This window comes from Phaenicophaeus curvirostris, chromosome 1 (genome assembly GCF_032191515.1).
Source record: "Phaenicophaeus curvirostris isolate KB17595 chromosome 1, BPBGC_Pcur_1.0, whole genome shotgun sequence".
Taxonomy (NCBI): domain Eukaryota; kingdom Metazoa; phylum Chordata; class Aves; order Cuculiformes; family Cuculidae; genus Phaenicophaeus; species Phaenicophaeus curvirostris.
In genome coordinates, this window is record NC_091392.1 from 159,837,568 (window position 1) to 159,863,497 (window position 25,930).

General features: G+C 43.6%; 1 protein-coding gene across 3 annotated transcripts in view; it reads right to left on the reverse strand.

Annotated features, from left to right (window-relative positions):
- The window catches only part of FGF14 (fibroblast growth factor 14), a 392,265-nt gene extending 369,319 nt beyond the window's left edge, over nt 1–22,946 (reverse strand). Inside the window, exon 1 of one of the 3 annotated variants that reach the window (XM_069879259.1) lies at nt 22,312–22,946. In XM_069879259.1, coding sequence (XP_069735360.1) covers nt 22,312–22,519 — 208 coding nt within the window. In that variant the 5' untranslated portion in view covers nt 22,520–22,946. The remainder of the gene's footprint in view (nt 1–22,311) is intronic. The other 2 variants (XM_069879247.1, XM_069879281.1) reach the window with 2 other exon arrangements.
- Nucleotides 22,947–25,930: the final 2,984 nt, after the last annotated feature.

The window sequence follows — 25,930 nt, forward strand, 5'->3', positions numbered from 1 at the left end:
CTGCCTTTGTCAGTGCCTTCCGAGCACCCACAGACTCTCCATCACCTACTTAATGTCGTGAAAGGTATAATTACGTGCAAAAAACCAAATACATAAATTGCTATCATCAGTGACATTATATGCCACACAAACTGAACCTCAAAGTCTGTAATAAGCACAAAACAAATTATGTATCCCTGTGTGCTAAAACTAAGACCTCTCCTTTTCCTTCTCTCATGGTTCCAAAGGTACAAATTCTTTATTCCATAAATATGCATTATGTAAACTGCCAAATAATACGATGAGAAAGGTTGTATCAAATTGTTTCATTTTTCTTTACAATATTTCAGGCAGCATTTTGAATGCTGTATTTTGCTCAGTGTGAATATCTGAGCACTGAAAGTACTTTCTCAAAATAACATTTAAAAAAAAAATAGACATCCTTGCAAGACTTCCATACAATGCCCTGGATGTGTTTGTATAACACTTTCTGAAAAGAGCAACAATGCAAAACCCAGGCTTCTGTTCAGAAAGTGTACAAACAAAAACGTCGCAGCAGTGACACTAATTTTGTTTCAGTACTTCGATATGTAGGTGCTCACACACGTTTGACAAAAATAAGCCTTCCATAAAGACTTCCTATTAGGAGGCTAGAAAGCCCAAAGCAATAAACCATCCCCAGTGTCATAAATAAAATTCATCCACTTCTGTGGTGAAACACAACTTTTAATTTTTCATTATCCTCTTACAGCTTTAAGTAATGTGGCCACCATAGTTCATTTTCTTTGTGCCGAAACTTTATGCCCTAGTTCATAAAAATAGAGCATAACGTTTAGCCACAAAGAAAACAGATAGTCATTGCCTGGTTGATGTGTAAGTGAGAAAGCAGGAAGCAATAATAAAAAAAGAAGATCTGGGAACAAATAAACTATGAATCTTGCATACTACTGTCGATTCACACACAGCAGCTGTCAACTCAAACAGTAACAGCAACCATTTCTCTTGTCAAAGGCCACAGAGTCTCTGTAGTTAATCTGATGGTAGTCCTCAACCCTGAAAGGTGTTTGGACACTGAAATCCTAGTAAGGAATTGGCACCTACATTAACTACTTTCTGCATGTGGAGGGGACACAGTAACAAGATAGCATGAGGTACCTGGCATCAGTGCCTGCATCCATCAAGGCTTTTTAGCTCCAATGAGAACCAGTTTCAGGTGGATCTAAACAGCTTTGCTTGGAGCTATTTGGACGTGTCTGCATTGCACTCTTCAGCACACCATGTTATAAGAACAACTATTCACTTGGGCACGATGCAGCACAAGTACACACAGACAGCTTGGTTTCTAATCACACCTGAGCTAATAAGCCCTCCTGAGACTTATTAGTATCAGCATGAGCTGTCTGGAAGCATTTTGCCCATATTTAAAAAAAACTACCAATCATTTCTCTGAAAAGGTCTAGTGCTTTCATGAAGTAAGCAGACACCCGAAAAACCACCACAGAAAACATCAGACTGTGTATTTATAAGATACTTACTAGAATTTAGTAGCTAAAGCCTCTGGTTGTACTGCACATGCTTTCGCCCAGGATTTTGATCCTTGAGCAGGGGGGATTTTCCCTCCTGTTGCTCCTAACATCTTTCCCAAGCTGTCTGAGAGGTACTCCCCCCAGTGCTTCTGCAGTGCTTGGGCGATGCTCAGTGCTCAGTCAGTGAAGATGAAGAAAAAAATCAACAGGCAAACAAGTAATTAAAACCCCAAACTACCATAATTAATACATATGCTAGAGATCAGTTAAGAAGAAACTTAACTGTTCTCCCAACAGGAGGTTGCTTTATTCCAGGGCTCCTCATTGCTTCCTGGTACAATGGCCTACGAAGTAGTGCTGTAGTTTAAGTAACACAGCTTTCTAAAGTCAACTAGACCTAACATTTGAATGCTTTATATTGCAGCTCCTTTTAATGAATTCTAATTTATTTTGGGCTTTTTAATAATGCATTGACAAATATTGTCAAGCAGCAACAAAAACAATTTGAAAACAAGCACTATGATCACATGCAGCAGGTTTAACTGCCTCACATCCTTGGGAGCTATCTACTTTTTTCAGGTATCTGGATGCCACGGTATGAAGGATAGTGAGCAAAGAATGGCTTTATGGATAAGGCATTGAAAAATGAGAAAAACTATTCTCAAAAAAACTATTATAGAAAAATATAAGTCTATTTTCTGTTCCTCCTTTTCCTACTTCTAAATAGAGGTTAGTAAGACTCCCTTAGACTGTAGTAACGTTTAAAGTGCTAATTAACATCTGCAGAAAAATTCATGATCACAGATGGATACAATTACCTTAAAGCAATTAATTTTTATTGGCTATCTTTTCCATAGTGCATCTGAAAAAAAGCCTGCATGTTGCAAATCACAATTTTTATACAGCTCCTGGCTATGCCCTGTTCTCTCAGAGCATTCAGCACACTACTGAATGAATGGATGCAAACAGACCTGATTTTAAAAGAAAAAAAACTACCACAAACCTGACAGTTTCCATAGCACTAATTATTCTTTATACTCTTTTTCCCAAAAAAAAAAATAAAATAAAAATGCTTGGCATTATCAATGAAACCAGGCAAAAATCACTACAGTTGCAAAATATTCTGGAACACTTTTCATTACTTCTATTCATACAGAAAAAAAGGTAATGCACTTGTTTCAGATACTATATTATGCAGCAGTCCTTCTAGGAGGTAAGTGCTGTTGTGACAGAAGCACATTTCCGCAGCATCACTGATGTGAAAGAAACCCTTTCAGTTTTCATCATCAGAGATGCTGTTCTACAGTGAGGGGGTTGCTAGTTTTTCTCCTGAGGCTGTTGGTATCTTACTGCAGATCCAGGAGCTGAAACATAGGAGAATTGTCAACATTGTCCCCACATCATATAGACAAATGACTATGATTCCTGGGCAATTTTCTTTCACGTGTTCACAGAGGGAAGATTGTGGTCAGAGGAACTGGGGCATGACTTCTTATCTTTGTTCTCCCACTGTCATCTCAGTCCCCTGGGGTCAATTTTGAACAGCATTTCTAACCTGAACCAGGAACCTAGAAAGCTGGCCAAGGAATGCATATCTGCAGTGAAAATGTTTATTTACACCATATGCCCATGCACTAGCTTCCTGTCATAGACACCATAAAGGAACTAGTCTTCAGAGAAAACACCAGAAATATTAGAAAAATAAGTTATCTCAGTTCTGCAACAAGCAGGAGGTTGTTCTTCATTCCCCCATCTTGTTGACTGCTAAAGTCACCCTCTCTAAAGTATAAACAGCTGAAAATACATCCCGGTCTTTCTGCCTGCATTGCGCGTGATGCGTTCAAATCATCTGGATATCAACACATCCAGCTTTGAACAGATGCTTGAAGTCAGTAGAACAGGTAATGTTTCCACTCGTGTAAATATTGTATGTTAGCAACTCTATGTGAGTCACAGCTCAAATTCTGAGAAGATGTTAAAAGCCCTCTCCATTCTTCTGACTGCTTAGCAGCCATTAGAACTCACTATTTGTCAAAGATTTGAAATAACATCCTGCAACTTGATATTTTAATTTCTGCAACATATGACAGTAGCATACACTGTTAACTGATCAGAGGAAATGAGGTAACAGGAGACTAGAATTGCAGTTTAAGTAAACTACCCATTACAGCACAAGGATAAACGAGTGAGGAGCAGGAAGCACCTAACACTGAAAAAATATTGTGAAGAACTGAGGTGGAGTTGTCAATTTTAATTGCTATTTACATGAAACTAGAGTACTGGATTTGCGGTTGTGTCCCACATGTTAGGGAATCAGGGAATCAGAGAATCTGGGAATCAGCAGAATCACACCACCCCATGTGACGTCAGAGACAGATCTGTTCTAATTAGAAGAACCATTTCTTTATACTATTTCTTTATGCTATTACTCTATGTCCTGTAGCCCACAGGGCTGCCTATAGCCTTCTGGCTACTGCACAAAGAGCAGAGACATAGCTAGTCCCACCTTGTTGAGGATCAACCTCCTGGACATCCCTCTGTGCCTAGAACAGAAGTCATCAGCTAGTGCCAGCCACTCTGCAGGAAAACAAGGGAGAGAAAGAGCTAGGTATGATGAGTGCAGAACTAAGTATAATCTCACCCTTACCATATGAATAGCACCATTTAAATGAGTGCACATTATTGTACGGGGATTTTCTTGAAGTGCATCTGGCACCATCAGCACATATTTTTAGTGCTTTTTTTCATGACCATGGCAATGCTATGCACATAAAGCAGAGGCACTCAATAATAAAATCCTATCCTTTGACGCTGCCCAGTGAGATGCTGAATTTGGATAGAACGCAGTAAGTCCTGTGGGGTCTTGGGATGAAGAACAGTGACCATCCAAAACTCTTTTTTAACTGTATGATGACATTATTCTTAATAATTTTTGTCCCTGAAAAGATATTTCAAGCAAGACAGGTTTCCAGTCTCAGTTCTAAAAGTGAAGATGTATATGACCATGACTCCAATGCCTCCACTCCTGTAGCTACTGTGACCTATTTAGTTTGTAAAATAGAATAAGCTACTGATAAGACAAAGGCAGCATTACCTTCCTTCCACACCTGGAACATTTTCAAAGACCAATGAAGACTAGCAAAGAAATTTACTTAGGATCAAGACTAGCTAGTGTAAACAGTAAGCAATTGCTGTCTTTTAAAAGACATTGTTAAGATACAAATACCCTTCTTATTTCCCACTTGTGTTTTCCTATTCATGTAAGTAAAATAATCTTGAAATAAAATAGTAATTAAAACCAACCAAAATTTAATATAACTCACTTTTCATCTATTTTCAAGCTGCTTATTATATGTGAATATTTTTCTTAGTTTGGGTAGTAAAAATACCCTGAAATCTTTAATTTTATGTCTTAACTCGTTTGCTCTCTCTTTGATATGAATATGATTGCTACCTCTATTAATAAGGTCCTGTTTATGGCTGTATTTTATTATTTAATTATTTACTACATTAGGTCACTGGATCACTCCCTAACTGGGTCTTCTAGAAAAAAAAAATACAGCATTTAGTGCCAGTTTATAAAAAGAGAATTTTTAATGAGACAATACAATTTCATCTGTTTACACAGTGGTTCTTGTATCTCCTCAGACTTGCATGTAGGCGATATATTTCCACTGTATTTATAATACAGTATGTGAATGAAAAATACCAGTTCAGACATGAGCTTGTGAATAGCAGGAATTGTCACCTCTGCAACACAGTTCTTCAAAGTTTCAACCAGATACCAAGGCGGCACAGATTGTGCAGTGTCCAGCTTGGTATGAACATGTCGTATTTTGAGTAGCTTGATACAGTAAAATCAGTCCTTATCTAGGCATCCTGAAGTACAATAACAGCTAGCAAGAGTCTGAACCTACAGAGAGGGAGGAAAGGCAATCTGCAACATTTTTGTTCCAGCCTCCAGGAGCAGAGGAGAAAAAGGCAGGAAGGAAAATACTCAGAAATAAGAATTTCTTAGTTTCTGAAGGATAAATAAAACAACTGGATCATTTGTAGGAACAAATATCTTAAAGACAAAATTTGTATTTGCTTTTTGCTACTAACCCTTGTAATATAATCATCGGTTAGCACCTTCACTTGGGTAAAGACGAAGATATGGACAGAGCCTTAAGTCTGCTACTACTGAACTGATATAACTGTCGAATGATTCAACCCTTCATAAAACTTATCAAAACACTGAAAGGCACTGGTAAAGCTATACAATCAAGAAAGGTTAGTTAAGAAACTGAATGTTAATATTACCCTTAAAAACCATATAGGACAGTTGTACCTTCCATTTTACATTACTGTTGACTGAATAGATCCCGTTTATTAAGTCAGTATAGTGAAATTTTCTCTACAACACTCACCCAAGCCAAAGGCACTGCTTCCTTTTACTGAAAAGACCTTTGGGCCTGGATTGAATGCTCCAAACAAAAAGGGAGGATTTGTAATAGAACTGATATTCCAAGACATGACAATGAAAGCATAAGCCTGACCCTAAAATTAACATTACATTCTGCCTTTAAAAACATTTTGTGACCTGTTAACAGGAGAATGGGAATTTGAATAACATGTATTAACCTATTTATCTCTCAAATTATCACTAGAACTTTTAAACTAGAAATCACCTGCAAAGAACCAAAATCTAATAGAACGAGCATCCAATGAAAAATCCATCATGTTTCTTTGTATACGGCAAACTATCTTGGGCAATAATACCAAAACTGACCTGCAAGTGTTCTTTCAGAACCTTGTACATCCATCATAAATATGACTATTTGGCTACAGTTTAGACATTATCTTCTAAAATCCTCATTACAGTAGTGCCAAAAATGGAGCACAGTCGAGTGGACACAAAAGAAATGGCTGCTGCCTGATTAAGAATCAAAACAAAGGTCATGTTATAAGTATTAAGAGACCCATGGTAACCATGAGCCTGGAAGAGCAGGAAAGAAGAGAAGTACGCAATGAATACTGTAGTATAGTACATTGGAAGTGCTGGAAGGCTCTCTGTAATTAAATTAAAACTACCTTGTTTTATCACCTTCTGTAAAAAAGAAGACTTTTTAGTAAGAAGACCTCAAAATTTTGATATCTCAACCACGAAACCCAAAGATCATTTGCAGGACATCTGGATACCTGTGGATTTGCCAGCTTTTTTCTTTCCTCTCTCTATTCTACTCACACAAACCCCTCTGCACACAGGCTGGATGCTACACTAAGCAGAGCTTGTCCTCTCTCTACAGAAATTTTAGAAACCTTTTCTCCTCCCACCTGTTATTCAAATCCACCCTGATTCATTCTGAGCCGAGCTTGTTCTCAGAAGGGCGGTGTTTGCCCCACAGTACCATAAACTCAAAGCTCAAAATCTCTTCACCCCTAAAGCAAAGGTTTCTTCCACTACAAAACAACTTTGTAGTCTGAACCTCATGGAGTGACGGGGCCACGCTGAACCTCATTAGGTGGCAGGGCTACATGCCACGCTCCAAGGATGACAGTAATTGTCATCGTGGCTTTGAAAGCAGGCACTGGATATACTCTCTCATCACTGAAGCGACCTGTTGGAGGAAGGCCATCAGATCTCTTATGGAGGACAGCAGAAGTGTCCTAGCTCTCAGGCTTTTTAAAATCCATCAGGATGTGAAATATATGAAAAGACACAGTGCTGCCAAGGCCCCGCACTGCAGGGAAGGATGTGAACTGACAGGAGCTTTGTATTTTACCCACAGAAGTGGAGAGAGTGATGAGAAAGCTTTGCTCTGCGCCCCATCCCGAGGTGGAAAAATATCCCGACTGGTTACTGTAAAGCCAGATTTTCACTCTAACAAATTTATCTGAAAGGAAGACAGGGAGAAAGGCAGCTGAAGTAGGAAGGAAAGAAGTAAGTAGATAAAGTGTAGTAGAAGCCATGGCACTGGCGAAAGTACTTTTCCCATGTCCATATCCTTTGTGGGTTAAGAAGACAAAATACAGGTTAAAGAGCTCTATAACCAGATAATCTCTAATTAGGTAACTACAAATCCAGGGGCAAAAGCAGTTCAAAGAGTTATCAGCTGTGGAATATTAGGACAGAAATAGTGTCTTTTAACAGGGCTGTTACAGGAAATGTAGGAGCAACAGCTAATTTATGACCTTGAAAATAGTGTGGTAACAGTTTGTCCAGCTATGAACAAAACAGAAAAAAGAAGCCAGGAATGCAAAGGCATAGTGATGTAAAACGATTCTGTAAAAATACCTGAGTGAAAAACCTTCAGCTCCATCCTTTCATTATGAAAGCACTGGGTGTGATGAAAGATCTGACTCCTCTTGAAGTGCAGGTACGACTTGAGCACACAATGTACCACACTCCAGACACTCCTACTTATTAGCACTTAGACAATTGTTAATGTATAACTGCTTATCACTAATTTAAACAAATTGCATGTAATCATTTCCTATAAACCCTCCAAAAAACACTGCTTCACTACCTTGGCCATCTGATTGTCTCAGTATAGTCACAGTTCTAAAGGTTTAGGCATTCACAGAGGGTACCATAAACTCTGGGTTTAGTATCACGCAGCTTTTCATTTAACTGCCCTACTAAGTCAAACAGCACTGAACTTAAAGCAAGAATTTTTACGTCTTGGTGATGGACCTTTATTTCATAATTAGTTGAGTGTACTGCAGTCCACTGGGCAGCACATTGCATACTGGCCGTACCACCAGTGCTCTTTCCAAAGCTATATAAACTCACTATTATATCTAACTTTAAAAGAATTAATATTTTTAGCACTATTCTTTGGAAAGTACTGCTAGTATCTGCTGATGACACATATTTCTGCACTAGCCAGATCAGAAAGAAAGATCCAGATCATTCTGTTCTGGATTAAAACCAAAATAATAATAATAAAAAAAATGACAGTACTCTGTCAGGGACTTAGGATACTGTTGTTGCATATCCCCCTCAGGGAGAAACGTTAGTGCCATGTATCACGAGCAAGGAGACTACCAGGTGACCCGCTTACTAATTTGTATACTGCAATATTTGCTGTCTGAACTTTCATGCTCTGATATTCCTTTTTTAGAAGGATTTTTCAGAAGGATTATAAATTCCTGCCAACTCAGCCTTTCATTTTATAAATTTGCTCTGAGGTCCTTCATTAAAGACACACTGAGACTTCTGAAATCTATGTGTATAACCCCCAGTTTGTTCTGGTTTCCACTGTTGCCTGTTCCTAATAGAGCAATAAAAAAAAAAGGATGACTTTGGAACTCTGAGAAAAAATGCTCAATTCTCTTTAGAGGGAAAACCCAAGAGGACTGCGTCCACATGGGGAGGAATTGTTCTGTCTCAACCGTTCATTTGCTGCTTGTTCAATTTGGTTTCTGTAGACCTTGATTAGTTTCATTATACATTAATGCCCTTGAATGCAAACTGGGGAAGACATGCTTGTTCTGCAAATTAGTCACTGTAAGTTAAAATAGATGAGAAGATGGAGTAGAATGAGGCTGATGCTATAAGAATTATCCAAGTAATAGTAGATTAAGCACAGAACCATTTAAACTGTACAAGAAAATTATTGTCTTCCACAGGAATGGGAGCCTCCCCTTACAGAGACCAAGGAGTGATGGATTAGCAAGAAAGGATTTGAGTATTTAAATTTAGCTAGATTTTTAAAACCCAAAGCAGTCTGCCAAGACTAAAAAAAAAAAAAAATCTCCTTTCTTTTCCTCTGAGGTCAAAGATCATTTCCACCACAAGAATCCTCCCATGCTCTGGCCATGGAAAGCACACTCATTTTATCCTCCTGTAATACCTTTCTTTGGAGGTCTTTGCTGACCTAATCTGACAATGGAGTGCTGCAGCATAAAGCAAACAGCAAGGAACTTCCAAAAAAAAAAAAATTCACTGCCCCAGTCTGGAAGAGGGAATGAAGAAAAGGTATTTGCACTCTTGGAAAGAATCTCAGTGCAGTTATTCTGGCTCAAATTTACTTAATTGCCATGCCCTGTGGAAAATCCTAGACATGTTACATTAATGGGTTACTAAATGAAGAAACAGTTTCCAAGATACCTAATAAATCGAGAAATATTTCTATCAAAAGCCTTTTACTCCTCTACTGCTAAAAAGACTTTACTGGCTTAGAAAGATTTAACTTGACTTCCAGATTTACCAAGTGGTTAAGCGTGGTTTCAGAAATCCCAGCTCTTCATAACAAGCCCACATGCTAAACACAGTCCCCCACTGTGTTTTACTCTAAAGCAACAAAAAACCACGTCCCATCATCAGAGCTTTTCACAATTGGCTTTATTTTAGGCAATGAAAACATGAAAATGTCTTTTCTTATTAAATATAACACCTTTCTTAGCCCCAAATTAAGTAATGACACTTGCGTTTCTTCAAATTTTTAATTTGTAAAGGAACCTTCAGGATTTTGGGGGGAAGTCATGAAAATAGAAGACACTGCTTAAATTCAACATTTTCATATACAGCACTTAAAGCAAGAGTAAATAAACCCTTTGAATCCTCAGAGGAAAGAATCAAGAAAAGAGATCCCACATGCTATAAACTGATTTTCCCCAAAAACTATTTTAAAAAAGAAACCCACAAAACAATAAAACTGCTCTATGATAGGAAAAATACACAGAAATATACTAATATATACTGTCAGACAATAAACCAAATACTTTCAATTCACAAACCGTGACCAGATTTAGCCTGTCAAAATATTTAAAGCATCAAGAATCAGTAAAAATGTTTCTTCACCTGTGCTTCTCAAAACTATGTAAGGAAAGAGAGGGACTAGTGGCCATATGGGAAGAAATATGTACCCTTTAATTAAAGGAAGATCAAGAAGCATGCGCAGGAGCAGCTCCGGTTGATGTCCATATAGCTTAGCAAACTATGTAGGTGTGCAGTAAAACAGCAGGTTACTCAGATGACTGACCGACAGTGTTGACCAGCTTCATTGATCATGCTCACGCAAATGAAGGGGTGTTCCCTAGTAAAGTCAGCAAAAAAGAAAGCAAGTACAAGTCAGTGAGATGGAAGAAAAAGGTTTTACGTAGAGATGGAGGAAACCTGTCTTTCAGCTCTCCCTTACCCTGGAGCTACATCTCCTTCTTGTCAGAAAGAGGAGAAAGGGGAAATCTGTTGCTTCCCCAGCAAGACAGAGCTTCCCTTCCTGTCTGTTTCACCCTCCTCTGAAATTCATTCTAATTCATTCCTTGCAGACTCATGTCTCTGCTGCTCAGCTGCCAGACTTACTCCAAAGCAGGGCACTCTACTCTCTCTCCTCCAGCAGCTTTTAAACAGGGTTAATCAAGATCCCATGGGAAACCCCTTTCTAGGCACTCTTCGCTCAAAGGATGAAGCTAGGATTCATTCTTTCTATTGAAGCTCTGATATTCCATTTGCCTGGCTGGGATCGTGTCATATGCTGTTATCAGTCCAGGTGCATTCCCACACTAAGGTTGGGGGCACAAGTAAATCACCCTACAATCAGGGCTTGCCCTAACTTTCCTTAGTGGGGGTGAAAGGGGTTAACTGATCCTCTTTGGCTGTGCTCATACTGCTGAAAAAAAGAATCGCTAGACCCCTGGCCACCCACACTTATTCCTAAGGTCCCATGAGGTCTGGGACCACTTCAGCTGGCTTTCTCCAAGTCAAATCTGCTAGGGAGAGTGCTAACTGTAAGCAATGTGAACGTGAGCAAGACAGAGCCATTTGTACTTGGATCAATCCCTAGCCCTTTTCAATTAAGCAACATAAATTCAGTCTTAAGTTTCTGAGCAACCAGAGGGAGTTTAAGGTGGAGGAAGGATATCAATGCCAAACTGAAGGTGGACAGTCGTCTTCACAATTCTTTCTTGCCATCTGTTAATGAGAAGAGATTGGTGCTCTCTCCAAAGTTACTTTAAGATCTCCTGTATAAGCTTCTTGATGCAGTTTTATGATGATCTTCTAGGTCTGAATGGCACCTGACATTCTTGGCCTGCTTGATGTGGGACTTAATAAGCTACTGGAAGAAAAATGCAGACTAATATTGAACCTATGCTACCCTCCTTTAAAGTGCCTAGTGCTTGGAAGTGTGAAAAGATGCCTTTGCAATCTCTCAATAAAGACAAAAGCTACTTAAACGCTTCTAGTGTTGGATACCTCTACAGTCTATACTGTCCAGTGCGTGGTGTCTTTTACAGAGATTCACAAAGCTTAAGGTCCACAGGGGCACATACACCCCATTTTAAAAGTTGTGTCTTAAATCAGTTTTGGGGAATCATTAATTTCCTCTCACTGGCAGTTACTGTGGCAACTACACTAACTGTTTGAGTTTAGCCACCCTCGTGAGCAGACTCAGTGCCATCTCCCCTGCAGGTGAGACCGCAGGTGTTAGCCCGGGCAGATGGAGCACACGTAGGACTCTATGTGCCCATGGAGGTCCAAACCAGCAAGGGCTGCCAGGCGTGCTCACACAGACCATCCGTGCAATAGCAGGCAGGCAGACAGGAGGCATCAGACACCCAGTCTAAGGACACCCTGGAGGCCACTCCTTTGGAGCTGTGCAGTGACGGCAGAGCGTTAGGGCACCTTCATTTATAAAAGCAACATTTACAGGGATATCTCACCTATAGCAATATAGCTATAAATGGAATACACTGAGACAAGCTAGACTTTCAGATGTAACTCTCTTGGATGTCCTTGGGAAAAAAAACCCACTTCTAGAAATAGAAGTTTTCCATGAAAATGTCCTTAAATTTCAGATATATTTGCTCTTTGATTGATAAGTAGTTTAAACAATTTGTAAATTCTGCTTGCCTGTAAGACTCTCTATCACGAACCTTTCTAAATGACTACAGATTCCTTTAATCCCTTTATTATTTACTTTATAATTTCTTTTGTGGTTCTGGTTTTTCATCTTCCTCTGAGAGTAAGTGGGAGAGAGAGCAACCCACACTATTCATGTATCATCCACACAGCACTGGAAAAAAAATCTCACCTAATGTACTAACATTGCGTTCTGACTTAGTTTTGTTCAAACTTCAAGTTCCACCCTCAAATTCTTAACCTAAATATATGACTACAAGGGCTTAGTATTTATCTTTTCCTCATCTTCCATCTTAAATCTATTAGCAGGTATTCTTTCTGACATGCAATTTAGACCATAGTCATTCCTGCTAGCCACTGAAAGCCAAGGAAAATAGGTCTCAGCAAACATAATGTAGCCTTCTGTTGCTGTTTCTCCTTACATTTTATTGAAATTATTTTAAAATAGCCTGCACAACTTACAGCTCACTTCTTTTTTTGGTTATAAGGTCCTAAACTGCTGCCTCCACTTTCATCCTGACGGCAGCTTGCATAACTGGAATAAAATCATTCTCATCCAGCATCTAAGAGGCCTTGAAACTACGCTATACAGTTAAAATACTGTGATACTCACCAGCATATCCTTAGATTCAATTACTTTATCTCACTGTGCTTAAAGACTTTTTTTTTTTCAGTCAAGAGCACCATATTTACTTAGATATCTTGAGGAACCCCTTGGATTGTCTTTTCCTCAACGGTATATGAGAGTGGTCAAAATCAACATGGAACATCAAAGTGCTAAGAAAGCCAATGTTTTCTAAGGTGCACTTTCACTGAAAGCCTTCTATGAGGAGAAAATATCTTCTGTGGCCCACAAATCACAAGACTCATCTTCAATTCATGTCAGTAATAACCTAGATAAACCATCTCTTATAAACTGCACGGACAACCTGAAACAAGGAAAGACACTAGAACACAAAATCACAATGACTCCATTCCCACTACCTCGACACATATGGCTCCTACCATGAGTAAACCAACTGATTTTACCCAGATATCTATCATCTAAGAAACTACAGCTAGCTTTACTTTCTCTTACACTTTTACATCTCCACAAAATTTATCAGAGTTTAAAGTCCAGTTCCAAAAATACATCAGTCCACCTTCAAAAAACGTGGGTCTTCAATATAAGTATTACGCAATGACGTATCTGATGTAAAACAATCTCATACTGCTTTTAAGTGACCCGTTCCATGGAATAGGAGTCTATGTTACAAGTTTCAAAGGCAAGAGAATTAATCTCTGATGTGTTTCAAAACTTTGTGCAAGCAGACAGAGTTCAACACTCTAGAACACAAGTATTAGTAAAAAATACAGTCACTGCTTTTGCCACAAATGTCCCTGGACAGCAGGAACCCTAGAGCACGCTGCACTGAAGTGGCATGTTACAATCCCCTCATAAAACAATGTCTGAAAACTATATTATCAAAAGTGAACACAATCAAAGGTCAACAAAGAAAATCAAAGGTCAGCAAAATCCAGAGCATGTTTGCTGCGTCCATATTCTGCAGACCATATGGCATATGGGGCATGACTTGCATCCACACTGGTGTTTTTCAGTTCTGTGGGAACTCAACAGGGTACCATGACACCATGACAAGGAGGCAACCCACATGAGCAGGTACTGCCAGGACCTGGAACCAGTCCCCCGCCAGGTTAAGTAAGAATTGCTCAGCAATATTAACCAGAAAACTTTCCTTGAAACCAAGGAGTCCTGCTTTAACAGCAGAATCTCACACAAGGCATTTTATCCTCAAGCAGGTAGCATCCTCAAACAATCCTCAAAACAAAGGACAGAGAGAACTTTCGTTCTTAGGTCTTCTGAATCCTCTTGTTGATTTTATTGTCTTTTCTTAATCAATCACAGTTGCTTTACTGCCTCTGAATTTATGTACTTCTGCTACCGTTCTGCTACTGTAAATTAGCAGAAAGTGGGAAACATTTATATAGACCATGCCCAATAAAACAAAGAGTAGTCCATCAGCCTACCCTTCATCCATCATCAATATATATTACATCATTAACCTGTACAGTCATTCTGTTCACTGCCACTAGCCAATTATTCAAAGGGGCGGACAGAACTTAAAAATATCTGAAAAAAATATAATTAAGGGCTAATTTTCCCCAGAGACCCTCACCCAAAGTAAGAATGTGAGATGCCTGCACAAGCAGCAGGTGAAAGAACTGAAAGGGATGTGAGTGGCTGTAACAGAGGTGACAATGTTTGCGACAGGTCAAGGTTGTATTCACAGAGATAAAACAAGTCTGAGTAAAGCCAGGAAGCTAACAACTGTTAGTACCAAACACTTGTATGTCCCAATTTTTTTGAGGCAGAAAGTCTCCTTCACATGAGGGCAAACATAAAAAAACCCCAAACATTTATACTGACAAGGGGCTAGGAGGGAATCTCTGGGGGGTACAAGGCTTTACAAATTTTAATCCACCCTTTAATGCCATTTAAAGACACGGATTTTAGTGAAAGCTGAAAGAGCCCAAGCCACAAAATTGCACCTAGGTCTTAGACAGACTGAAGTTAATTCACATGTGAGATCTTGGGTTGATCTCCTAGTGGGATAATCTGTCTAAATCACATTCAGGTTTGCTTTCTCACGGACTATTAGCAATCTGGGCATTGACTTGCAATTTCTAGTTGCAAGAAAATCAGAACCGTAAAATGTTTCTTCATATCATGACCAGTTTGAATTAAGAAGCACTACTATTAATTTAACCTTTATTAAGACATTCCTGAAAGGATGCTCTGCTGATGATTTCACTGATTATTTTGAGCATTTCCCTACTGTATACCTTTTCCACATCTTTTTCTGTATTTTCCACTATATTTTGCACTGGCAGTTCCTCTTCATCTCATTCAATGTCAGTAAATGTACCTATATTAGCAATGAGTGTCATCTGCAGAAACTACTGGGCAATAGTGATGCTCCATAATGAACTTCTTTAATGAGAAGCATAAACTGGGAACCGTTTTATATGGACATTTTGTTTAAATGTAGCAGGACATGCTTAGGAATACATTTGCTGAAAGTGCAACAAGTCTGGCAAACTTGCCGTCTTTAAATTAACATTTGCAGCTCAAACCTCATTAAAGGGCAATGAAATTCATGTATATTTCCTTTGCATTAGTGAGAACCAAGAGATTTATATGTAAACAGAAGCCTTTGCTTTTATACGCAAGCTCTCTCTCCTCTTCAAACCATTCAATGCTGGTATAAAATTATAGTTTTTGGTCACACTAAGGATTAATTTTTTAAAAGCTTGTTCAAGGTAGCAACACCGGCTTCTTCCCTCAAGAGAAAGGACTTTGCGAAAACATGCCCTTTGCAGAAGATACTTCCTTATCCCATAGGCCTAGAAAATCCATAGGAATGAACTCCTTTTAGCTGGATGAAAACAGAGCATGCAAAGGGATGTGTCAGCTGCTGCCTCATCTTTGTCCTCCAAAGCCAAAACCATCCTACATCCTCAGTTAAGGCAAGTTATACTGCATAGGAACTGCTATGAGAAAAACTCTGAAGATTTTCTGACAGTTCAAGGAAAGCGAAGGCACCATGAAGGAACTAATCTTCACCCTATAGATGAGATTAGCCTTCATAATCACAACCCTAGAGCAGGAGTAGCAACATTAGCCTATGTTTTTCAACAGGAAAAGAATCGAGGAGTACCCACTGAAAGTACAACCCCCCTTTATACTCTTTCCACACAGCATGTGGTTACAAGGAGCCCACTGCCGCACAAAGTTTTTGATGCCCGAAATAGAAATGCTGTTTGACAAGCAAAGGTGTGTAGCTCCTTCAGAGGTTGCTACATGCAGTGGCCTGAATAAAAGTTCTGACTTAGGACATTGCAGTGACAGCTGGAAACTGAGAGGACAGATTATAGAAAGGATCAAACCCAGATTTGCCCTGTGGCTTGTATTTTTCTTACATCACCTAATGCCCAGAGCTGGAGACAGAACATGTTCAAGAGCTAAGGCATGAGTCCCACACATTCTGTGTCCTCGCTATGTTCTTATCTTTCCAAATTACAAAGCTGTATGGAAAAAAAAAAAAAAGAAAACATGGATGACAGGATGAATTTTCAGGGAACAGCAAAGTCTATTCCCCTATGAGCTCAATGAAATGCAGACCTTTCTGGTATCTCCTTAAAACAAATTTTTCATAGGGAGGATTACAGCTTATTTCTATCACTACCTGAGAGCAACAGCCAAAACAATTCCAATGGAATTAAAATGTTTAACCTTGGTTTGATTCCACTGTTTGATGGAACCAGGTTAATTTTAGTGCCACAGAATGATTATGCCAAGTAATTTCCAAGACACTGTCTTCTGTATGCAAGCATTAAACTTTTCATTTGCAATTCCTCATGCTGTTTCCAGATAAAAGTAAAATAAGCAGGTGTCAAAGTGAAAACACGAAATACGGACATTAAAATTACACCATCAGTTTCTGCCATCAACTCTGTGTCATTTGTTTTTATTTGCCTCATACAACCATCTAATATTAACTATCAAAGTGTTGATTATGTACAACACAGTATGTAACCTAAACTAGTGCACTGAATTTTACTACAGAAACTGTTATTATTCTCACTTTTGTGTTGAATTGTACTACTGGTATTATATTATGACTTCTCAATGCTGTCTCATCAGTAACCATTAACTTCCCTTGCTACTATTTAATGTGAAGGTTTTTAACGCACTTGCTACAGATACACCAAACCTGTGTTCCATTTATTCATTTAAACCTTTCACTAATGATTTTTGGGGTTTTGGCCTCAGAAAGATCCTCTTCAAAGACAGCGTGCACCTGATTTTAGTAATAACCTTGTTAGTTAATCACATGCTATTTACCTTTGCTGTAGAGTATATTAAAGAGAACACACCATCACACACATTTTACTTGCTCTGAGTCCAGTCCATCACGGTGCCAGACACCATCCGTTTGCTTTGCAATTATAATTCTCAGGATCCACTCCGAGAACACAATAAATAATTTTTTTAATAGTCAGTCTGAAGATGAATAGCACTTTATCATGTGATCTCCAATAACAAGGTTTTCTTCCCAGCTGCTTTTTTTGATCTGACAGTAGAAACACTCTTTGTGCAGAAAGCTGGCTCTTTCTGAACTAAACATGGCCACTGTCCTGCAAAGTTTATTTCCAGGTACATTGTTTTACTACCGTATGCATTCTTTCTGTACAATGGCAAGTAGCTCTTAGGGATATTAATTGTAGTCTTGTGCTACATCACAGTAATTTTCTCACAACACAGACTGCAAAATTTTAAGACCATTGTTTTGTGGCTCAGTAAGCTATTCAGTAAACTTGTAATTTGTCTTTGAAAATATATCATTCGCTGAAATGTGGGAAGCAAATAAAATGAGCAACAGCACACGTGTGCATTGTTCAGACATTGCCTGCAATTTTTAGCAGGCAGCAAAGCAAGGCACAGGTAAGTGACGGTGTGCCCAAAATCACAAAAGTCATCTGAAACAGAAATAGGTATAGAAACAAATTATTGCTCCCAAAGTAACAAGAACATCCTCAATTGAACAAAACTCGCTCCAGCAGGACTCATGCTCACAGGCACATTTGGCAAACATCTGTATATATTCAGTAGAGTTTCATTTGCACACAACTACTTCATTTATCCAACCACATTCTAGACCTGAATCATGCTACGTGCTGAGTGATTATACAGAAACCTCAGACCGCCCCCCCTCAACAATCATATACCAGCTCAGAATCCATGTAATGCCCTGACTCCTGTTTCTTTAGTTTCTATCAAGTTCTCTTGAAAAACTGCTTTCCTATTTCGAACAACTGTATCCTTTCCAGATTATATTTTTACAGGCATTTACTGGACAGAAAATGTTTGCAAAGGGACAAGTACTGAACGTCTAAATCACTCCTTATCTAAATTTTAAGCCAATGAGAATTTTAGCTCAAAATTAATATCCTTAACATAATCAAAGCAGACAGGTAAACATCATACCCAAAAGAAAACTGCTTACACATAAATATTTAAACCAATGATATCTGTAAATACATTTTTTGTATTTTCCCTAAGCCTAAGTCATCCTTTGTATATTTGAATTAATTTATAAATGGCTTGTCAGTAGCAGACATTAAACTAGATGCAAGCATTTTATCACAGTAGGGAGATGCATGAGCAGGCATGAATTTCACCCCTTAACAAGTAGAATATGCAATTTAATTTGATCAAGAATAATTAAATTTGTATAAATTTAGGAAATGCATTCCATAGAGGACAAAACTTCAGTAGGTGAGATACATGCAAATTGGCAATTTTACATTTGAGCAAGAGAAACACACCACGGTTTGATTAAAAGTACAGGAATTATGGTATTTAGGCAGTCAGAGCTGCTTTTCAGACCTACATGAAAGAAACTTTTATGACCTGATCCTGCAGCTCTTACTGAGGCGAAATATCCTTTGTCTATTGGTGAGAAATTTGATTTCTATGAGTAAGGAAGGCAGCAGGAAGCCTCAGTTTACTTCTAATTCAGGTAAAGACACACTTTATGTATGTTATGGTCAGGATCCAAGCTTCTGCTTCAAACAGATCCTCGTATGGCTGGGCTTAGAAACTTTTTCAAAATTACAAGTAACCATCAAAGAACAGTCTATTTTACAGAGAAGGAGTTTAACAAGAAACAATGCAGAAATCCAGTTCAGCCACAGCCTTCATTTCACATACTCTTTAAATAAGTTGTGTTCGAGATTGATATGGGATTGATACGAAATCCAAATTCCTCTATCAGCAACATATTTATAGTAATGCCAATTTCCATCTACTCTCCTGTCAACTTGAGTGATTTGGAGGGGTGCCTTTCCTTGGAGGTAAGCGGAGAGGAAACCTGATCCTCTGGCTGCAGGGCTGCCACCAAGAGTGAAATGTGACAGCAATTCCTGCCATAGGGGCATCTAGTACTCCAGCCAACTAATTCATCTCCCATAGGAACTGTAATAGCTGTCACTCAATTAAAAAAAGTATTCACTTGCTTTATTTGCTGCAAAAACTACCCAGAGATGCTCTCCTTCTCCTCAAGCCCCAAACACTCCCCATGATTTAGCCATGCCCCAACTTAACCAGTTTAGAGCCTCAGGGGAGGAATCTTTACCATTACAAGCTCTGGCTGAGTCCTCACCATCTCGAGCAGTTTTTAATTCTTTGTGAGATAAAGTCTCTTTTGCCTCACGCTTTGTGAAGTCCTCTCCGTGTGCTGGAAGGGCAGAGTTAGGTGGGATGGGATGCTGCATATACGTGGGGCTTCATTACTTCTGGTACTATTAAACTCGGGAAAACTCAAAACCAAATCAGTGGGTGCAAGCAAAGCCACACCTACTGATTCTGTATATTTTTTTTCTCTTTATGAAGAAATGTAAACAGGTAAACAGTTGCAGCGATCCAAGGCAGCTCCTCTTTTCCAGGACCTCAAATTTGAAAGGGTTTTAGCCAGCTGTGATTGATAAAACAAAGCCTCCTGGGGCAGGAGGGTCCCGCTCGCCCCTCACTCCAGAGCTCTGCTCGGTGCCCCTAAGCCCGGTGAGGCCAGAGGCGGGGGGGGGGTCCCGGGGAAGGCAGCAGGTCGAAAATAGATAAATAAACTGAAATTGGAGCCAGACATAGCTGCCTAACCCGCTAGAGTTTCCGCTCGGCTGGGGAAGCAGCACCTGCTCGCTCGCGTGGTGCCTTTTGAGACCGAAAAGCCCAGTCGTTCCTGAGAAGTTTGGGGTAGGAAGGGGCTCGGGAGGAGGCCGGGGGGCGGCGGAGCCCCGTGCCGCAGCGGGACCGGCCCCGCAGCCCCCGCAGAGCCCCGGGAACGGGGCAGCAGCGCTGGTCACCCAGCTCGTCCAGCCAAGGGGATTATTCGCTCTCCCCAGCCAGGCAGTCGCAGTTTAGCGGGTCGGGACGTCGGGCCGGGGGCTGGGCTGGGCGTCCCGGCTCCTCCGCAGGGAGCGGAGAGCGAGAGCGCGGCCCCGGCTGGCCGGGGAGGGAGCCGCAAGCCCCGTCTCGGCTCTCCGGGGCGCCCGGAGCCCGGGACGCGGTGGCGGTGTCGCCGCCGCCACGAGCCGCTCGTCCCGTGCGGAGTGCGGCCAAGTCCCCCGGGAGGGGGGACAGCGCTCCGAGGGACGCGTTTCGGATTCAAGGGACGTTTCCCCGTCCCCTGCAAAGGAAAAGGCCGCGGACCCGCGCGCGGGTGCTGCTACGCGCCTCTCCTCCCCCGCCGTGTGGGCAAAGTGAAAGGTCTAGAACCCAGCGCTCCCCGCCGCTCCGTCCCCGGGAGCAGCCCCCGTGCCCCGCGGGGGCAGGGCCGGCTCCGCTCTCGGCCCCGGGGTGGTGGGGGTGGGGGGGGGTCACACGGCTTCGAAGCGGCCCCCGGCCGGCTCGCTGCGGCGCCGAGGGGCGAGGGAAGCGAAGGGCGGAGCGCAGGCTCCGGCGGGGCATTTCGGCCTCTTTGGTATGCTGAGAAGTGGCTGCTCTTTGCTGCAGAGGCAGGGAGGAGAGGGGCGAGACGAACTGGCGAAAGGGAGCGATGGAGGAGGGGGGTCCGCAACCGGCCGTGAGCTGGGGGCGAAGCGGGAGCCGGCGCCCCCGGGGAGGAGAGGGGTGCGGGCTGCCGGGGCTGCTGCTTGTTGATGTTGGGGTGTCAGAGTGGCAACGAGAGCCTATGATCTACTACACTGCAGTGACAGCGTCAGGAGGCTCCTGCTCGGGAGCTACCACTGCAGGGCAGCCGGCACACACACACACGCCCCCACACCAGCGCGCACACGGCGTCCCCTCCCCTCCCAGCCCAGCGGCTCTCGCCTCCCCAGGTGCTTCCAGACAACCTGCGCCCGGGGGGGAGCGAGCACGACGGGGGGAACCAGAGCCCGATGTGAAAGCGGCGGGGGGGGGGGGGGGGGGGGGGGCTGGTATTTCCCCCGACAAGCTCTCGGGTCCCTCGCCCGCCTCGCTCGCCGAGAGGGATGCAACAGCAGCAGCGTGACCCCTCGGGACCGGCCGGCCCGGAGCACCCGCATTTGCATTTCTTATGTAACGCACTGCAAGTTTTCGCCTCCGGAGCCGGCCCGAACCGGAGCGCGCGATCCCGACTGCCAAGCGGGACGCGGAGCCGCCCGCAGAGCCCCCGGCGCGGGGACAGAGGGGTCATCCCGGCCGGGGGACGCGGAGGGGACGCGGCCGCCCCGGCGGCGCTGCTGCTGCTGCTGCCGCTCGGCTGAGCCGGCCGAGTCGCCGTCCGGGCACAAGCCCCAAGCAAAGCTCCCACCCCCTTCCCTCGCCCCCTCTCTCCGTCTTCCCAGCCTAGAGCCCCGGGGGAGTGAGTGATAACGGGGAGCCCCCGCGCCGGGGGGTGTCGGGCTTGACTTCAGAAAGCCGAGCGAGGCGGGGGCGTGCGGAGGAGGGAGGGGGGTTAACACACTGCCAGCTCATCAGAAAGTGCGGTCGGTGCAGGACCCCAGCCCCGCCGCAGGCCGGGCCCGGGGGAGCGGGGCGCCCCTTCCCCAGCCCGGCCGGGGGCGCCCCGGGAACGGGAGGCGGCCGGGGGTGGGGGGGTCCTACCGGCTTCTCCTCCACAACGGCAGCGATACAAAAGTTTCCTCCTTGCGAATACACGGCAACTAGGAGATGCCACCTGGGCTAGGGTCGCTTGTAATTATTTTTTTCTTTTTTCTTTTTTTTTTTCCCCGTGGTGACAGTGGCCGAAGCCGATCCAGACCGCTCCTCGCTTATTCCTACACGAACCCACATGCATGTCCGTGCTGGCCTCCTGTACGTCTCCCCCTTCTCCCCTCAGCAGGACTGCGGATCTACCTCGGCGAGCAACAGACAGTGTAGCATAAAAGGCAAACAGCGCACTGCAATGGGTTGCTTACCAGTTTGGTTCTTGTTTTTCTTAAGACTCTTGCCACAAAGACACTGCAGCATATGCGATCCTTTGCTGAAAATGTTCCAAAGAAACCACATTGATTTGGGCGAAAAGCAATCCAGCAGCTTATACACCCTGAGAAAGAAGAGATCCTTGCGGTTGCATAATAATAATTTGAGACCAGTTCTCCTGAAGAGGGGCACCAGTTTTATCATAGAAAAAACGATTATATTCCGATCTTCTCCCAGTTTTTTTTCCTCACGTGGTCTATTTCTTTGAGACTTTTCAACGGATGCTTTTTTTTCAGCCAGGCTGAACGGTTATTCCCCCTAGACCAACATCGGATTAGAACCAAAAGCGCGGAGAAAACAGAAGAAATCCCTTTTTTTTTTTTTTTTTTTCTTTTTTCTTTTCAGCTCGAAGGCAAACGAAAAGTAAGGTAGCGAAATCCCGGCCGAGGCCAAAGCCTCGTCGGAGACACCGGCGAAGCGCGGAAGGAAGATCCCCGGGGGAGAAAAACCATCGCCCGGTCCTCGTCCGCTAGGAGGATGGGTGGATCCGCAGAACAAAAGCCGCGGCAGGATCCATCCTAGCGCGCTCCTGCCATTGTGCAGCCCCCGCGGCGGCAGAGCGCTCGGCCAGCCCCCGGCGCACCGCCCGCCGCCGCCCGCCGAGCCGCCCGCCCCCGCCCCGCAGTCCCCGCCGGCCCCGGCCGCCGCCGCCGCCGCACCCGCCGCGCAGGAGGCAGCACCCGCGCCGCAGCCTCGGCGCCCAGTCGCCGGCGGGCGCCGGGGGGGTGGGAGGAGGAGGAGGAGGAGGAGCCGCCGCCGCCGGAGCCTCGCCGGCCCCGGCCGCCGTCACGGGCCCACGTGCGGCCGCGGCGCCGCCCGCGGGGGCGACGGGCGGGATGCCCCGTGAGGGAGCGCGGAGACCCGGCCCCGCAGCCCGCGCCGCGCTTGCCCCGGGCGCTGGTACCGAAGGGCGGGAACGGCCGGACGAGCCGCAGGCTCCCTAAATCGCGGGTTCATAGAGTGGGTTGGGTTGGAAGGGACTTTAAAGATCAACGAGTTCCAGCCCCCCGGACACCGGCAGGGTCACGTTCCGCCAGACCGGGCTGCTCAGCGCCCCGTCCAACGTGGCCTTGGGCACCTCCGGGGACGGGGCAGCCACAGCTTCGCTGGGCAACCTGTGCCAGTGCCTCACCGCTCATAGAATCATAAAATCACCAGGTTGGAAAAGACCCACTGGATCATCAAGTCCAACCGTTTCCATCAATCGCTAATCCATGCCCCTCAGCACCTCGTCCACCCGTGCCTTAAACACCTCCAGGGAAGGTGACTCAACCACCTCCCTGGGCAGCCTGATCCAGTGCCCAAGGACCTTTCCATGAAAATTTTTTTCCTAATGTTCAGGCTAAACCTCCCCTGGCAGAGCTTGAGGCCATTCCCTCTCGTCCTGTCCCCTGTCACTTGGGAGAAGAGGCCAGCTCCCTCCGCTCCACAACTTCCTTTTAGATGAAGAAAATCCTCCTTCATGGTGAAGAAAGTCCTCCTTATATCTAACCTAAATCTGCCCCTCTCCAGTTTATACCCATTGCCCCTAGTCCTGTCGCTACAAGCATTTGTAAACAGTCTCTCCAGAGCTTTCTTGTAGCCCCTTCAGGTACTGAAAGGTCGCTATAAGGTCTCCTCAGAGCCTTACCTTCTCCAGGCTGAACAGCCCCAACTCACTCAGCCTTTGTAGCCTCCTCTGGACCTGTTCCAAGAGCTCCATATCCTTCTTATGTTGAGGATTCCAGAACTGGACACGCTACTCCGGTGAGGTCTCACGAGAGAGCAGTAGAGGGGAAGAATCACCTCGCTCAACCTGCTGTCCCCACTTCTTTTGATGCAGCCTTGAACACTTCCAGGGACAGGGCATCCACAACTTCCCTGGGCAACCTGTTCCAGTATCTCACCACCCTCATCGTGAAGAATTTCTTCCTAGGGTCTAGTCTGAATCTTCCCCCTTCCAATTCAAAGCCATCAACCTGCAAATGGTGTTTCTGGATGCTGTCCCTGCTGGCATCATACCTAGAAAGTGTTCTAGTGAGGTCTGGGGATTGCCCCGGCAGAGGCAAGTGCCATCTGTCTCATGTTAGGATGGTACCATCCACGGTAGAGTCCTGGGCCGTATGACTGGGGCACCCAAGCACCTCAAATATCTACAGGGATGGTGCTAAAATAATCCTGCAAAGCACCAGCTTCACATACAATTTGAGAGGTCCACAGGGGGCCAGCTCCAGAGTGGTGCCGCTCACTGCTCTCCATATTCCCACCCAGGAGCACTGCCCTTTCACAAATCCTCTCTGGCCTGTGGCAGAGGGCTGTGACCAGCAAACCCACAGCAGCTGCATCTGTGCATGGTAGCAGTGGCACTAGAAGTGCTGGAAACTGATTCCCGTGTTCTCCCTCTTCCTTTTAGATGTTACGTGGAACAGTGTGGACACAGGAAAGTGCCGGAAGTGATGGGACAGAGAGCATGAATAAATGAGGGAAAAGACAATGAGGAAGCAATAGAAAGGAACTGCTGAGAAGAAAGTGGAAGGAGAAAATAGAGGTGACAAAAGTGGAACAGTGAATAGTGCTCTCTTCTCTCTTGCTCTGTCACTTATTGCCAAAATCTTCTATATCCACCTTCTTGGTCATCTTTACCTCTTTGGATAAAGGTCCACTTCTTGACCGTTAACTTTTTTTTTTCCAGCAAGAAAGCAAAAAATAGAAGTACCAGGACACTGTTTTCACCTATGACATTTCTATTAGTATTTGTATTAACTTAGCCATGGTCAGATGTTGGCGTTTTCTCCTGAAGCTAAGGTAGCTGCCATTGCTGCAGGAAGCGTGAGACCGAAGTATGAAAAATGCCGGGATTTGAGTGTGTACTTTTCCTCTGCTGCAAGGATCTCTGTCTGGTTTCTAACGTTTGGGAAACTCTTAGAGTAAGTGTTTGGTCAGCACACCAACAAAACCAGTGGGAACTGAAAATTTTCCAATAGTTTTCATTTCAGCGAGATTCTAGATTTATACACATCAGTGAACTGCTTGGTTGCCAGATCCTCTTATACATGATGTTTAAACATCTTAACTCTGTTTTACAGAGATGAAGAACAACGCACACGAATGAAGGGCTGGGTGGTGAGAAGTGGCCCATGAGTTTGTAGAACACTGGAGGTGGGTGGAGATGCCTACCTCTCAGTACACAAGCTGACAAAAATAAAAATAAGCAAAAATTGACTGTGAAAATTTAAGAAAAGATAAAAAGAGAGTGAGGTAAAGGTCACAGAAGTTAGCGCTAAGAAGTGGCTTGATCCCCTGTCCCACCCCCTTGGCTGTGCTGCCTATTGAGCTAACAAATTGTCCTTCCTGGTGTGCAGACATTACACAGGCTGCTGGGAAGATGAGCTGGCTCAGCCAACTTGCAACCAGCTGGCTGGGAGTTTGCAGCAGCCCTAGTGCTATTCATTGTAGCTCATATGTCATGGCTTCATACAAACGTAAAATTGATCTAGAGTCTTCCCAAAATATCTGAGGTCTGCACCTATCTTCCCTTGACCACAAGAGCCAACATTATATAGCTGGGAACAGTCT